The 16,004-nt window shown below is 39.8% G+C and overlaps 3 protein-coding genes across 3 annotated transcripts; 1 reads left to right on the top strand and 2 right to left on the bottom strand.

Annotated features, from left to right (window-relative positions):
- Positions 1-999: 999 nt before the first annotated feature.
- cox20 (cytochrome c oxidase assembly factor COX20) lies at positions 1,000-3,857 on the bottom strand. The gene is made up of 4 exons (XM_080507985.1): positions 3,709-3,857; positions 2,923-3,037; positions 1,612-1,675; positions 1,000-1,524 (listed from the first exon to the last, which is right to left on the bottom strand). The coding sequence occupies exons 1-4, from the start codon at positions 3,739-3,741 to the stop codon at positions 1,380-1,382; spliced, it is 357 nt and encodes a 118-aa protein (XP_080364111.1). The 5' UTR covers positions 3,742-3,857; the 3' UTR covers positions 1,000-1,379.
- A 1,773-nt stretch (positions 3,858-5,630) lies between these two features.
- LOC308138289 (gonadotropin subunit beta-2-like) lies at positions 5,631-7,283 on the top strand (the record flags this gene model as incomplete). Its single annotated transcript, XM_080507371.1, has 3 exons — positions 5,631-5,709; positions 6,414-6,532; positions 7,050-7,283. 3 exons carry the CDS (start codon positions 5,631-5,633, stop codon positions 7,281-7,283), a joined length of 432 nt encoding a protein of 143 aa, XP_080363497.1.
- Positions 7,284-13,286: 6,003 nt separating this feature from the next.
- Positions 13,287-15,352, bottom strand: LOC308138254 (E3 ubiquitin-protein ligase TRIM21-like; the record flags this gene model as incomplete). Its single annotated transcript, XM_080507317.1, has 1 exon — positions 13,287-15,352. One exon carries the CDS (start codon positions 15,350-15,352, stop codon positions 13,721-13,723), a length of 1,632 nt encoding a protein of 543 aa, XP_080363443.1. The 3' UTR covers positions 13,287-13,720.
- Positions 15,353-16,004: the final 652 nt, after the last annotated feature.

Raw genomic sequence — 16,004 nt, 5'->3', positions numbered from 1 at the left:
TGGATTTCTTGGATGTCCTTTATCAATAATGTAGATATAATCACAGTTATGTTTATGATAAATATGCTGCTGCATCATGTTGATGGTAACTTGGTCAGACTAACAAGGTGGGATTAAATAATCCATGTTAGGTTTTAGAAACCAAATAAAGTATGGCGTATACCAGAGGACAGAAGGGAAACACTTTCTATCAAGTGTAGAAATTGTGAAAATTAGTGAAAGAAAAGGTTGTAAAGTTTGTTTCTTTATCTTAAGGGTCTGTCCAAGTCTGTTGTTATGTAATAAAAAAAAAGCCTGTTTACTGATTTTATTTTTCTTAACAAAAAATACCTGTGGTCATTTTATGTACTCATAATGAAGTTAGTCTAAACAGAATCCCTTTAGTAAACTTAAAAAAATAAAAATAAAAATCTTAAATGTTGTAGATTTTTCTCCCTAAAATGAGGAAATACAATGGAGCTTCGTTGTCAGTGTTTCTAAACTATGATGTTTCCACTATTAAGGCCCAGTTGAAAGATTGAAGCCAACAAAGGACTAAAATACGTTTCAGCAGAATGGCTGCAGCGCCCCCTGCTGGACAACCGGTTGTATAACAACTCGTCAAAGCAGCTGGCGGCCCCGTTTCATCCCACAACGAGGTCACAGTGAAAATGAGCCGCATTAAAACAGAGGAGGTGAGAAACCATAGAATGAACAAACGACAAGAATCGTAGTATTTGTTTCCTTCAGGTGGTAAAATGGAGATTAAAGTGTTTTTATGGGAGGAAAGAGGGCGAAGCACTGCAGCGTGCTACTTCACCCCAAATAGTTTGTTTTGGCTGCGTGAGGAAACTGGAGACGTGAATGTACGCAGTGGGAGAACATGCAAACTCCTGACTGAGAAAAAAGAAAAATCCAAACTGGTACCGAAGTGGAAACCGACTCGTCATGAAGCAACCGCCGCAGAAAACATCACAATGAACTCCCTCGAGCCTCGATGAAGATTTTAAACCTTTTATTTCCTCACTTCAAACTGTTAAATAATCAGGATTACATGCAAAACAATGACAACAATAAAAACAGGCTGTTCTGCTTTGGTTTCAACTGTTTTTATATCAATGACATATATTATTGTGGCAACTTTTCAACAAGAGCAACAGTAGAATGACGTCAACACACTGCAGACGATGACATATTTCATTACATCGAGGGCGAAAATAAACACAGAAGAAAGAAAAAGTCACAGAATTTCTTCAAAGAAACTTATTGGAGTTTGATCATCTTTAAGCGGAGATGTTTGAACGTGTGACTTTAAGATGATTTTCTGTTTCTGTGACGAGGAAAACGTCCCGTATTCCAGCAGGGACAGAAACGTTTGTCCTCCACAGGGTGAGCGGGCGTCACGACGGGCCCGACGGAGCGTCTGTCTTGTTCTTGTTCACGGGGTCCATCACAGTTCCTTCGTACACCATCTTGTTCTTCAGGCCCTCGCGGACGTAGCGCTGCTGCACGCGCAGCGTGGCGTTATTCATCCTGCAGTGAATCCTGACACGCCGGGGGGGGTTTCTGTTAGACGCGGGACCAGAAGAGGGAATGACGCAAAAAAAAACGTCGCTCACGTCAAAGACTTACCAGGATCCAAGTGTGGTGATCAGGAATCCAGCGAATCCCACGTCAAATGACCTTTTGACTCGACCTGCGGGGAGCAGGAAGCACCGCCGTGAGACACTTTCAAGTTAAAACACAAACCCACAACTCATTGGAGATATAAACGTGAAAAAATATGAAAATAAGTGACTTTTTTTTTTACTTGCAAATCGAAACGAGTTGCTACTTTGCATAGTGTTGGACAAAATTCACAACTGTCTTTAACAATAGCAGAAACAAAAGTATATTTTTTTATGTGACAAATTGTAGGAGACATTTATGTTTATTGTTGACAGATTTTTTGTGTTTATTTTTGTATATTTTTTTGTTGTTGCATTATTTGGACACTAGGTGGCAGTAATTATATAGTTATAGGGCAAAGGTCACAGGAAGAGGTGGCACATTCTGCAAAGACAAAATAAATAATTGTAAATCATTTCAATTTCTCATATTAAAAAAACAAAAACAAAAACAAAAAACCAATACAAACAACTCGACTCACAGCACAGATAAAATACACAAACCATGAACAAATAAAAGTGTTTCTCTGCTAAATGGGGAGGAAAAACAAAGAAACAAACAGAAAATATGTCTGGTTCCTCAAATAAACACTAAATTATTTTAAAAGTGGTGGAATATCTTGAAATGTACAACTTCCACTCCCCAAAAGATAAACTAAAGAATTCCAATCATGTATTTGTATCTTCACTGAGAATCCAAGTAAAACTATTTATATATTAACAAGAAGTCATTCTTAAGACTTCATCTGTGATTAAACAAGAAAAATAAATTAGAGTTTAATGGTTGTTTTGAGGGGGTTCATAGGGAGACCGTAAAGGGACAATGTTGAGAAAAAAACATTTAATAAACAAATAAAAAAATCTGTGCACATGAGAAAATTGGTGTCTTTTTTTTTTTTAAACATTTCTTTCCCCACATGTCCTTTCAGGGGCTCCATAGCTTCAAACCTTTTACCAGAATTGGCAAACAGAGCTTTTTTCACGATAACGTCAAACTATAAAACCTGACTGTTCTTTAATATCAGTGTTGTTTTAATGGCCTGAGAAGTTTGTGTTGCAGTTTGAGCATATTTTCTCACCAGACATCAGTCAAACCGAACTTTTCTCATTGACTCTAAATCAAGTAAAGTCAATAAAGAAGTGTGTGAATGATCTGAAAGTCCAGTATCATGTTTACTTGAGAGCATTTGGAGACATTTCCAAACCTTGTGGAATCCCATTCCTAATTTGCCAGCCGATTACGACCATAAAGAGAGTTGAGAGTGACGAGACTCACTCGTGGCCAGGAAGTGCAGCAGACCCACAGCCAGCGAGCCTCCGGCCCCGTACAGGATGGACTCCCGCGCACATGGCGTGTTCTGGACATCCAGGATCCCCAACAGCCTGAAACCCTGCAGGAGGGACGGGGGGAGGAGGGCGAGCGGGACAAGGAGAGGAAGACGCAAAACTGTAAATCACACTGAAACTATTGAGTTGATTAGAATCCGAGACGAGCATCTTAAACCACAACACTACTTAATCAGAGTCACACATTCAGTTTTGTATTTCTCTTTCTCTCTCTCTCTCTCTCCTCAAATCAGCCTTTAGTATGAATAAAAAACAACCTCCAAATAGTTTATTTTGCCCAAACGTGGTGCCATGTTGTTTGTAAACTGATGAACTATTATTTAAGCTATCTAAGATGATAAATTAGGAGCTTGACCTGAACAGACGTTCTATGATCAAGATCAGGCCTGAAACGATCCCTTGTGATGAAAGTTGATCGTTAATAACGAATCACACAAAAACAGTCAGTTTATCTCACCTGAATTCAATTTAAATTAATTTTCTTGGACTTAAATAACGTTTTTATCAATATTATTTAAATGCGAAGAAAACTCAGAGGCAAACATGCTAGTAGTAGGAATCATTTTATCTATACTAAAGTTTAAAAGTAAATATTAAAGATGAATATACTGATTTCTGTAGATTTTTCCTTCTGTTGACCTTCTGAAATCTGGAAGCGAGCGGCTGTTTTCATCATGTTTTCAGTTTTCAACACAAAGTTACATCCTCTGCTCACCTTGTTCTGACTCTCCTCTTCTTCTCCTGCCATGTCGACGCGGTTCTTATGTCCGCTTGTGAGTGTTGAGCTGAAAAAAAAAGGAAAAACACGTCCTAAATTGACATTTTCAGGACCGCGTCAGTTTTGTAAGTCCCCGGTAGCTTCCGCCTGTGTCCAGCCGCTATGAAGGGCCGGGCTGAAACAACTCACTGACAATCGTTAGTTCCGCTTCAAGTTCGTTTTCTTTTCCTTTCTTTCTTTCTTTCTTTCTTTCTTTCTTTCTTTCTTTCTTTCTTTCTTTCTTTCTTTCTTTCTTTCTTTCTTTCTTTCTTTCTTTCTTTCTTTTAATTTTATCAGTCAATTTTAATGAGTAAATGTCAGAATATGTCATATTAATGTGATAAACAATTTGTAATTGCAAGTACAGTGTTGGAAATGATTTCCTAATATTCCTATCTTCTGTGGTAAGTTAAATATAAAACAAATTCAACAGAGATTAAACGTCATGTGCCAAATGTATCAAGTAAAATATGAAATTAGTATTTGTTGGGAAAAATAAAAACTCAAACAAAAACAAACAAAGGCCAATCCAGTATTTGAACCCATGACCTGCTTATTTCATTTTATATATTTTTTTGTCTTCTAAATACAGGCTATAATTACTTTTACATTAATAAAAATCTGAAAAGGAAAATCTTGATCAACAGAATAAAAGCCGGAGTTTAGAGGAGCTTATGTCACAGAGTGTCATTTTATCCCCTCGTGAACATTAATCCAAACAGGAAATAGATATCTCGAACAAGGATCAAAGTCTAAAGTGAGCACCATCAAACAGGAAGCCATCGTGTCACAGTGATTCTCCTCCTGCTGTAAACATGAACGTTTCATCATGATGAAGCACTGAGATCATTCTGATGTCAAAAGTCATGTACAGAACAAACTAATCTGACAATTCTGATAATGTAATGTTACAAGTATCTTTGAGTACAACATGAAGACACTGAACAGATTTAAAGGTTGAGAATAAATAAGAATATGAGGATAAAGAAGTGGATTTAAAGGTGTGAGACAGGCTTCCTCATGGGGAAATAAACACGGGTTTGTGGGTTTTATTGTTTTGCCTTTAAATTTCAGAAAGGAAATGAAGATTTTTTTTAATTGTGGGAGTTGAAGCTTCATACAAAACAAGCATTTTTGGCTCTGAATCAGTGTTTGTAATAAAAACAAAATAAAAAGACAAACAACAGTTTCAGACTATGAATACTTAAATGGAAAACTTCTGATGGATCCCAACAGCCTTCACGAACATATTTTAATGTTTTTCCCAGTATGTTGCCATGAGACCAAGCACGGCGTCTCCAACACATTGAAAACTCAATTCGGTAAAATCTGAAAGTGTAAAATAACAACAACAACAAAACCCAGTCCAGCTGAATCTGCCAGTTGAAGCAGTAACTTCCTCTCCATTGACCTCAAACCAGACACTTCCTTTCCTAAATCAAACGACCCTGAGAGGATTAAAAACGGACCGACAGGAAAATCCATCCGGTAAATAGAGATTTCAAGCTCCGTTCTTCAAACCAAAACAGGCAAAGCTTGAGGACCAATGACATTCGATATGAGGGTGATGGTGCCTGAACACCACAAACCTGTGTCGCTATAAAAACTGGACAGAGGGGCCGAGCTGCACACACACACACACACACACACACACACAGGGACCCTCACACTCCTCAGAGGTAAGTGTATTTCAGGCTATTGTGTGAATATGAGAGTGTGACTGTAGATCAGAAGTGAGTAAATCCACATCAATCAATACCAGGAAATTTCACCCTCAACCTACACATTTAGTTGAATGAGTGAGTTTGGAGCCAGAGGAGCTCCAGCTGAGTGAACATCTGTATGATTGTGACTGGAAACAACAGACTTTCTCCTGCAGGATGGCGACGCAGGTCTGCAGGGTGACGCTGGGCTTGTTCCTGGGAGCCGCGTCCTTCATGTGGCTTTCAGCTCCATCAGGTGCAACAAACACTTTCAACCTGTGTTCGTTCATTTTGTGTCCATGAAAATACCTTTTTCCCTCTAAAGACATGATCTTATAGAGACAGTTTAGAGAAACGACCAGGGTTGAACTTTCAGTAGATTTGAGTCAGAAAAGAAGTTCATCTTGATCATTAATGGAACTTGATCCTTCTTAAATTCTTCACTTTCTGCAAGTTCTGTTGTAAATTTTCATCATCAGCTGCTTTGCTTCCTTCACTGTGACCTGATCGTCCTCTTAGAGGTGAAAATTAGAAACAAAAGAGGAGGAGAGGAAGAAAAAGCACAGATGTTTGTCTTCAGAAGTTTGGACTGAAATAAAAACTAATCAGACAAATAAATACCAAAGTAAAATACAAATGACTCACTGCTTAAATGCAGTCAGTTTTAACTTTTGAAAACTGTTAAAACTACAACAACAATAGTAATAATAATAATAATAGTAATAATAATAATTTGTATTTATAAGTTCCTTTCACAAAACTCAAGTCATGTCTAAAAAGTTAAAAGCATAAAAAGCAAGAAAAGAGGTCCTGTTAATAAAAACGCTGAGTGATATCTGTGTCATTGTTTTCTCCTCGTATCCAAGAGTAAACATAAAGATGTGCTGGTGAACAATGAGCCAAACAGGGATTCCCATTAGAAACAGCCTGTGGCTCATGTGGAGCTCCTCCTCCCCCCAGGAGCCTTCCAGCTGCCTTCCTGTCAGCCCATCAAGCACATGGTGTCTCTGGAGAAGAGGGGCTGCCCCCGGTGCCACTCGGTGGAAACCACCATCTGCAGCGGCCACTGTCCCACCAAGGTACCGTCTCTGAGGGGAACACGGAAAGAACAGGGAAACCAGAAAAGGGGTGGAAATGATGCATTAAGTCTCCTGTGTGAGTGACATTTGGCCTCTCACCTGTGGGAGCTTCAAATAAATATTATGTATAATAATATTATGAACAATTTTCACTACAATGACTGGAAGTAGGAATATTCAACTGTAAGTACTTTTTGAAGGATATGTTGATGTTTGATGTTTACTCAAAACTCGATAGTGTCATTTATATATATAGCAAAATCTGTATGAAGAAAGAATGATACAATATTAACCTAAGTTGCTCTCATGTCTTATATTTGTAGTTGTGTATCATGAGTAGTGTACTCTCCACAAACACAACACCACTACTACACCATAAATTCCTAATCACAGGAGCACAAAATATCGTCTTAATGTTCCACTTTTGTCACAAGTAACAGATTAAAGAGGAGTTTTTACTTAAAATACTGTCTGCCGGTGACATTTCAGACTTCCTCTCCTGTGGTCTATTTTCCAGGATCCTGTGGCCAAGGTGTTGTTCCACAAGTTGTACCAGCACGTGTGCGTGTACGGAGAAATGTACTACGAGACCTTGCAGCTCCCGGACTGCCCCCCCGGCACGGACCCCACCGTGGCCTACCCCGTGGCTCTGAGCTGCCACTGCGGCCGCTGCAACATGAACACGTCAGACTGCACCTCCCAGAGCCTGCGGCCCGACTTCTGCCTCAACGACATCCCACACTCCTCCTAGAACCGGCTGACCACTGGCCACGTTTCAGCAGGCCCATCGCTGACTCGGCACAAAGCATGGTCTTCAATAAAGATGTCGATGGATGGTTTGTGTTGCTTTGGTACATTGCAGAAGCCAGCGGCTCCTCACTGTGAGTCCTGGACGGCCTTGAAGGCCTCCAGAGGGTTTTCACACTCCACTGGCGTCACAATCAGCTTTGGAACGGCCAACAACATTACATATTCATTAGTGCTGTCAAAAATAACCTTCATTTAGTTCATTGATTAGAAACACTTCATTCTTTCAATAAACATTAACGTAACTAACGTAGTTTTGTTTACTTCTTGGTTTGTTTGTTTGTTTTCCTCCCTTACCGGAGCATGGCTCAAAGACAGGACACGTGAATCAACTCCACTGTGAGGTTTGCCTTCCCCTCAGTGACCATACATCACCTTTCTATCAGGACAAGTCACTCACTTCTTTCAGCCTCAACAACGGAAGACAAAAAATGTTTCCATTCATATTTTAACTGATGCAGAACTGGATCATTATCACATGTTTCACTATTAAACTCCTGCTTCTTTCATATCAAACAGGTCTTGACTGACCTGCTCACACACTTTAACACAAAGGTTCACATTTATTGTTTTACTGCAGTTATAGAAAGAATCCATTGATCAGTCCTGTTTACCAAAACCAACACATTCCTGCTGGATAACTGATGTTCAGAAGTACTTTAGTGTGAATCCAGTGTCTGTGTCATTGAGTTTGTCCAGAAGAGGGCAGCACTGCACTGTGAAACACATCTCAACTGTGTGTGTGTGTGTGTGTGTGTGTGTGTGTGTGTGTGTGTGTGTGTGTGTGTGTGTGTGTGTGTGTGTGGGTGTGCGTGCGTGCGTGCGTGCGTGCGTGCGTGTGTGTGTGTGTGTGTGTGGTGTGTTTTATAAATGACCTATCATAGTTCCCCAATCAGAACCTTCTATTATTGTTTATTCCACCATGAACATGAAAACACAGCAAACCATGTGTCCAGTATCAGAACTGCATGTCTGAAGTTTGCAGGAAAGAGAAGCAGGTGAAGATCAGTTCAGTATTCAGCGAGTTCTGATTGGTTCAAGTCTCTGACACTTCATTGCTCCTGTCCAACAGGTGAGACTGAGCGGAGGGCCAATAGGTCCACTGACTGTTTACATCCCATAGACACGCCTCCGACTGTCCTTCTTGGCTGAATGAGTCTCCTCTCACAGTCACTGATGCTTCACCAGCGCCCCCTACTGCCCTTACCAGTCATTACAATCTCACCACCGATACAGATCTGTGGTTGTGGGATACATTCATTCATACCGACCATCAGTCCCGATCGCAGACCAACTGCTTCATGTCCACCGTCGTGTCCAGCCGGCCACAACCAGAACAATCTTATCCATCTCCCACTGAACCAGATTCCACCACCTGTCCTGAAGCGCCTCCCGGCCACCTCTGGCCTTTTAAATATGAGCTTTCTCATTAGTGATTGTATTTCTCTTCATAATCTCAACTTTATTATTATTACAGGGACATGGCTTTCGCCAGGAGACTGTAGTGCCCTAATTGAAGGGACCTCACCAAACTGTACTCATCTTCATCAACCAGGCTCTGATTGGGCGGAGCTTTTCTCCTCCCTTTTTTCTTAATAGTTTGACCGTTTTAATGTGAATTCTACAGAAGTGATTTAATATAGCTCAAAATAATACAAAAAGGAGTTGTACACAGAAATATAGAAAAGATAGAATGACATTTCACTATAATTATGTTAATGTAAGAATGCTGAAATGAAGGAAATTAATACATATTAAACATGATCCATATGTGAATTGTATTCACTTTTTGTGAGGTTTTTACTAGAAAAGATGAATTACTGAAACACTTTTTTTTAACTACAATTAAACAATGAGTCAATTTCTGACCTTGAACTTTCTCCAGTAAAACAATCAAATCCACCAAGTACATGCACATTTTAATTTTCTGCCCAAGAAAAGCCTACACTTGTTTTTTCCTAACAAAACTGCAGTGCCATGACGAATACAAACAGTTTGGAGGAAATTATTCCAAAAATTACAGCCGATGTCTCGTGGGAGAGTTTACTTTTCAAAGTCTCCGGATGCTTCTGGGAAAACCTTCACAATTAAGTAATTGACTTTGTGTTACAAGCACGTTACGAACCCAAGAGTCAAGGGTGATAGATCAAGTTCTTTGTCTACGTATCTTAATTATTTCATATAACTGGTGGAGGTGGAAACAGAAAGCAGTCAGTGTGTGAGTGAAGCTCCAGCGTCTGATCGCTGATGTTTCTCCTCCTCCTCAGGCTCGAAGCGCCACCCTGAATGAGCAGCTGGGTCACATTGAGGACATTTTCTCTGATCAGACTGGCACTGTCACTAGGAACGTCATGCAGTTCAACAAGTGCACCATCGCTGGACGCAGCTACGGTGCTGAAGATGTCACTTTTCTGTCCAAACTTCTTCACACTCCAGAGATGACACATTGGCTAGAAGAACTGATCCGACTGTCAGGGACCTTGAGCAGGAACAATAAAGGGAATTCATTTCAGATTGAAACATATATACAGTGTGTGTTTACACTGCTAAAAGCACTAATATTACTTTGATCATTATTTCTTTCTGTAAATTGAGCTTCATTAAATCCTAAATACAATTTTTCATTCAATTGACCAGAATCTGTAATTTAATGTCACATGTTTGACCTCTTTCTAATAAGGTATTAAATACAGGGCTATTTACTATAAAAGCTCAGACCATCAATCTATATTGGGAAATCAAGTAGTTTTTTCCCCTCATTATTTCTTGTATGAAATTAAAGGGAATTGAAGAATTAATCGAAGAGATTCTGCCTTCTGAATTTGAGTAAATATTTAAATTAATGTGATGTGGCATTGATGAAGCCAAAAAGCTGATCCAAAGTCAAAATATCTTGTGTTTTGAGTTGTTTGGAACTTGTCTGTTGTACCTAGAAAGACTGGGTAAACCTTCTTTGAAACCACTACTGAATTGTTTCCCGTCTTGATCGAGAGTTAATGTTTTAGTGAGATTAATCTTGAAGACGTGAAATTTCACATTAGGCAGTTAAGAATTGTTTTGATTGAACGAACCCCTCAGATAATCCTCACATCCAGTCTGACCTCCAACTCAGCAACAATGTGAAGCCAAACAGAGGAACACACGGACTCATAAACATCCTCAAGGCAACAAGCAGTTTTCTCAGGTCACATCTGGACTGTGAAAAGAGAGTCATTGTGGTTTTAGTGACATGTACATGCACTTATATTCCACCTGGTGGCAACAGGGAGGAAGGTGTGGTGTCCTCCACTCCACTGTTGCCCAGAGGCTATTATGTTAATATGTGGTGACTTCAATCATGTACATGGCGACTCCACACTTCCTGCTGTCACCCAGCATGTGGACTGCTGTATGTAAAAGTCAGAGATGTATACAGTGCCTCCCCACTGCCTGCACTGGAGGAAAGCAGGTCACGATCTCATGCTGGAGCCTCACTACACTTGATAGTGAGGCAGTTGCCTACAAGCATACGCTCATTCATGAAGTGGCCTTCAGAGCCGGAACCGGCTCCGAATGACTGCTTTGAAGAAACACACTGGGATGTTCTGCAGGACAGCAAGAACATGGAGGCGGCTGTTAACCACGCCTCACAATACACCAACTTCTGCATGGAAGCAGAAGTTGATGCATCACAATTGACATCGAGGGCCTTCTGTATCAAAAGAAGAAGGCCGTGAAAGATCAACAGGAGCTCAAGTGCACAAGAAGCTCCTGCAGATCTTTAATGGCCTTCTACTTTTGATACAGAAGAAGGTGTATATATACATATTTATAAAGAAAAACAACATATAAAATGATCAACGGTGGTCAGGTAACATCCATGTTTGAGTTCATGTAAAACCTTCCTGACCAGCAGGTTTTCTGTGACACTTTAACAACACAGCAAATTTAAGGATCTTATATACATAGCTTAGATACGATCCGATCTGATTCACCATGTTCCCGATTCGACACGATTTGATATGAATTTGATAGAGATTCAATTCTACACAATGCAATACAAAGTGATTTGGTGCGAAATGATTCAACAGGATGTAAAGCAATTATACTTAACGTATACTAATGATCACATTTTGCTGATAATCTACTAGAACTGTGTCAAATTGTTAACTTGGAACTCAAGAGTGTCAACAAGTGGTTCAAGCAAAACAAATGATCTCTAAATCTGAGTAAAAGCAAAATGATGATATTCGGCAACTGTAATTCCAATTAGCAGGAAGCAGTTCAGATAGAGGGTGTTGTTATAGAGCGTTCTACAATCTTAGAAAATATTTTCAATTCCAGACTTGACAGCTTTATTGAACGGTTTAATTTACTCTCTGATAATCAGTTTGGCTTCAGGAACAATCACTCAACTTCACACGCACTCTTTGATATAAATGAAGAAATAACTAATGCTGTTGACAACAAGAAATATGCATTAGGGCTATTTATTGACATGAGTAAAGCATTTGACACAATAAACCATGACATATGAATTAATAAGCTAGAACATTATGGGATCAGGGTGGAGCTCTACAGTCAGTCACCAGTTACTTAAAAAATAGAAAACAATGTGAAAATCGGTGATTATCAGTCAAGTTGTCTACAAAGTGTGTGTGGAGTACCTCAAGGTTCCATTCTGGGCCCACAATTGTTTAACATGTACATAAACCACATTTGTAAAACTTCTCAAATTCTTAAATTCATCTTGTTTGCAGACGATACAAATATTTTTGCTTCAGGAGACAATTTAAAACAACTGTGTCAAATTGTTAACTTGGAACTCAAGAGTGTCAACAAGTGGTTCAAACAAAACAAATGATCTCTAAATCTGAGTAAAAGCAAAATGAGGATATTCGGCAACTGTAATTCCAATTCACAGGAAGCAGTTCAGATAGAGGGTGTTGTTATAGAGCGGGTGCATGAAATCACATTCCTTGGAGTTTTTATAGATGATAGAATTACTTGGAAATCTCACATTAAATATATATCTACAAAAATATCAAGAAACATTGCAATAATAGCAAAAGCGAAGCACATTTTAAATATCAAAGCTTTACACACCTTATACTGTTCTCTGATTTTGCCCCATTTATATTATTGTACTGTGGTTTGGGGTAGTACTTATAAAAACACAGTAAAACCAATAGTAATGTTACAAAAAAGAGCTATTCCATTAATTCATAAAGGTTTCTGGACCACACAAACTCATTATTTTTAAAATCAAAGATCATGAAGTTTAGTGACATTGTGGAGTTCCAAGCAGTACAGATGTTCTATAAAGTACAGATGTTCTATAAAGTACATATGTTATATAAAGTACATATGTTCTATAAAGTACAGATGTTCTATAAAGTACAGATGTTCTATAAAGCAAGTTACAGATTGTTACCAAGACAAATACAAAGAAGGTTCCAGATCGTACTGGTCGTTATGAAATACGTGAGGAATTCAACTTTAGGACTCAGAAACATAAACACAACCCTGAAAAGTTTTAATCCGACAGTTAAAGGTGAACAATTGTGGAACAAATTGGAGACGGAGTAGAAACAATGTCCAAACATCAACCTGTTCAAATACAAATACAAACAAAAGACTTTTGAAACATACAGAGAAGAAGAAATGCATTAGGGGATGCATAAAATAGAAAACTTTCACCAACCATAATGTTTCCATGGAGGAAAAACTCAGGAGGAATCCAGGTGATCCAAGTGAGTCTATATTCATGAGCTGAAGTCTATGTTTTCAAACATTCAGCAATTTACAGGCAAAATCCTCACAAATGACGTGTGATCAGGATGTAGTTTGCACTGATCCTCACAGAGCCGTTATACTTTATTGCTGATGCTGTTTTTTGTTTCTCTTCAAGTTACACTGTGTGGGACAAACCTCCTACCTTTCAACCCGTTCATTTGAACACACCGTGTTAATCATCCTACATAAATGAAAACTTTAATAAAAAGGTTTTTTTATACTTCTTCCATCAAACTGTTACATTTGATTGTAAAATCTTCACATTAAATGTCGCCGTTAAGAAGCTTTGAAGCTGCAGAGAAAAACGTGTGTGTTCATGTTGTGACTCTGCAGCTTGAAGACACACAGACTGAAAGATTCCTGCTCATGAAGCTCTAAAACAAACACATGAACAATTTCCTGATTGAGTCAAACATGTCATGAATCTGACTGCTCAGTTTCCTCTTCCATCAGATCTTTACTTGTTTAGGACAAACTGTCAGAACGTTTCTTTAGGTACAAACTGCTGCTCAGTGAAATCCTAGAGTTGTTCACCATGGATCACAGTGAATCGTCACTTTCTCACCACTTTGTTCATTGTTGGTGACGTTTCATGATGAAAACTGATCAGACAGTTTGATTGACAGGACAGATGATCAGAGGTGCAGAGTTTTTACCACCATCATTAAGACTGGGACTGAAATATGGGAGCAGTTTGTCAGTGAAGCAGCAGCCAGTGAAGGAGGTGATCAGAGCTGCAGCTTCTACATCATAAAAAGAGACCAGACCCTCCTCATAATCCACAAACACCCCCACCTTCTCAGGAGCAAACCTCAGAGAGAGACGAACTGAAGGCCCTTTATTTACCCAGTACTCATTTCCATTTCTCAAGTATATTGTCCAGAGACCTTCATCAGGTCTCAGTGTGAACTCTCCCTTCCTGGTGATGGACTCTTTGCTCACTCCTAAATCCCACTCAGTCTTTCCTTTAACCTGAACCTCAAAGTAAAATTTACCTGAAGAGAAACTCTGTTTTCCTAAAACATTAATATACTTAGAAAATCTCTCTGGGTTGTCTGGAAGCTCCTTCATCACATCACCACAACTCACTTGTTTTCCATCATCAGACAGGATGAGTTGAGGATGAGCTGTATCAGGATCAAGAGTCACATCCACTGCAAACTGCTGCTTCCTCTTCAGCTTAGCCTCAGACAGCTTCTTCTTCATGTCTTTGCTGAGAGTCTTCTTCAGCTGAGCCACAGCTCTCACCACAGTCCCCTCATAGGATGATGGAGGGATGCTGACCTCCGTCCAGTCCTGGGTGGGTGGAGCAGCTTTCAGGGAGGAGAAGCCTTGGAGGAGGTGGAGGTGGTCTTCAGAGTGAAGGAGCTGCTCCACCTCTGAGCTCCTCTTCATCAGCTCACTGATCTCCTCTTCCAGATGTTTGATGAGACCTTCAGCCTGTTTCTCTCTGGCTTTCTCTTCCTCTTCCATTCTCTCCATCATCTGCTTCAGATCTCTCTCAACACGCTGCATCAGAGCAGTGAACACCTCAACACCTTCTGCTTTCTCTCTGTCTGCAGCAGCTTGACTCTTCTTCAGACACTCTTTGATCTCCTTGATCTTCACTCGTCTCTTCTGGACCATCTGCTGCATTTCAGCCTCAGTCTTCCTCAGCTCTGTCTTCTTTACTTCACATTCTTCACTCAGAGTAACAACCTGGTGAGTCTTGTGCGCTAAAACACTGCACATCATGCAGACACACGTCTGCTCGCTCTTACAGAACAGCTCCAGAGGTTTCTGGTGCTTCGGACACATCCTGCCTTCCAGGTTCTCCACAGGCTCCACTAGCTGATGTTTCTTCAGGACTGACACTGTCAGATGAGGCTCCAGGTGAGTCTGACAGAAGGAGACCAGGCACACCAGGCAGGACTTGAGGGCCTTCACTTTGGTTCCAGTGCAGACGTCACAGGGAACTTGTCCTGGTTTGGCAGCTTGTTGCTCTGAGCTGCTGCTGGCTTTGTGTTCAGCTTCATGTCTGAACTGAGCAACAACCTCCGAGAGCAAAGTGTTGACATTGAGCTGAGGTCTCTTGTAGAAAACCTCTTGACACAGGGGACAGTCACATATGACCTTGGAGTTCCAGTGCTCAGTGATGCACTGGTTGCAGAAGTTGTGTCCACATGGTGTGGAGACTGGATGAGTGAACACGTCCAGACAGATGGAGCACAGGAACTGATCTGGACTGGCAGCAGACATCTTCACACCCTGATGACAAAAGACAAGAGTTGATTGAAAGATTAATGCATCATTGTACATGTGGTTCTTTGGCCTTTTTGTAGTGGCTTTCTATAAATGATGCCGAAACCAACATTTCATCTTATAAAGAAAATTGCCTCGAGGATAAATCATTAAGATTCTATTCTACTTGAGCCTTCAGAACAAGACAGTAAACATACAAAGGTCCCGATAGAAAAGGAAGGTCTGGAAATACTAGGAAATTAGCCCACATAGTCAGCATGCACTTGATCCAGTCTAGAAGTTGCAGAGCCAAATGGCCCATGAGGCAAAGTTAATGCAAAGCGTGTCATGGCCTCTAGAGGGCGCCACAAAACCTAGAAGAAAAAAACAACTTCAATAAAATTATTAAAACGAATTATTACTATTAAATCTTGAACTAGAAAAGCTGACATAGATTCAAGTGTAAAGCTATGATTATTATTGTTGTTGTTATTAATTATTATTATTGTTGTTATTGTTATTGTCACTCCATAATGCAGCATTCGAACATGCAATATTAAATTGCAGTTTACTGCTTATCAACAATTCACTGTCATGTCAATAAAGTTGTATTGAATATGTCTATATCTATAATATTCATCAGAAAAAAATACATTTTATATTACACATG

The sequence above is a fragment of the Blennius ocellaris genome (genome assembly GCF_963422515.1).
Source record: "Blennius ocellaris genome assembly, chromosome: 13".
NCBI lineage: Eukaryota > Metazoa > Chordata > Actinopteri > Blenniiformes > Blenniidae > Blennius > Blennius ocellaris.
Note: the sequence above shows the minus strand (reverse complement) of the source record. Positions and strands in the feature narration are given on the sequence as shown.

What these genes read in the sequence shown, in the direction of transcription:
- cox20 (XM_080507985.1), bottom strand. Translation starts at nt 3,741, where the DNA reads ATGGCAGGAGAAGAAGAGGAGAGTCAGAACAAG. An exon ending in AAGAGGAGAGTCAGAACAAG is followed by an intron (nt 3,038 to 3,708) that starts GTGAGCAGAGGA and finishes TCCCTCCTGCAG; the next exon opens with GGTTTCAGGCTGTTGGGGAT. An exon ending in GCTGCACTTCCTGGCCACGA is followed by an intron (nt 1,676 to 2,922) that starts GTGAGTCTCGTC and finishes TGCTCCCCGCAG; the next exon opens with GTCGAGTCAAAAGGTCATTT.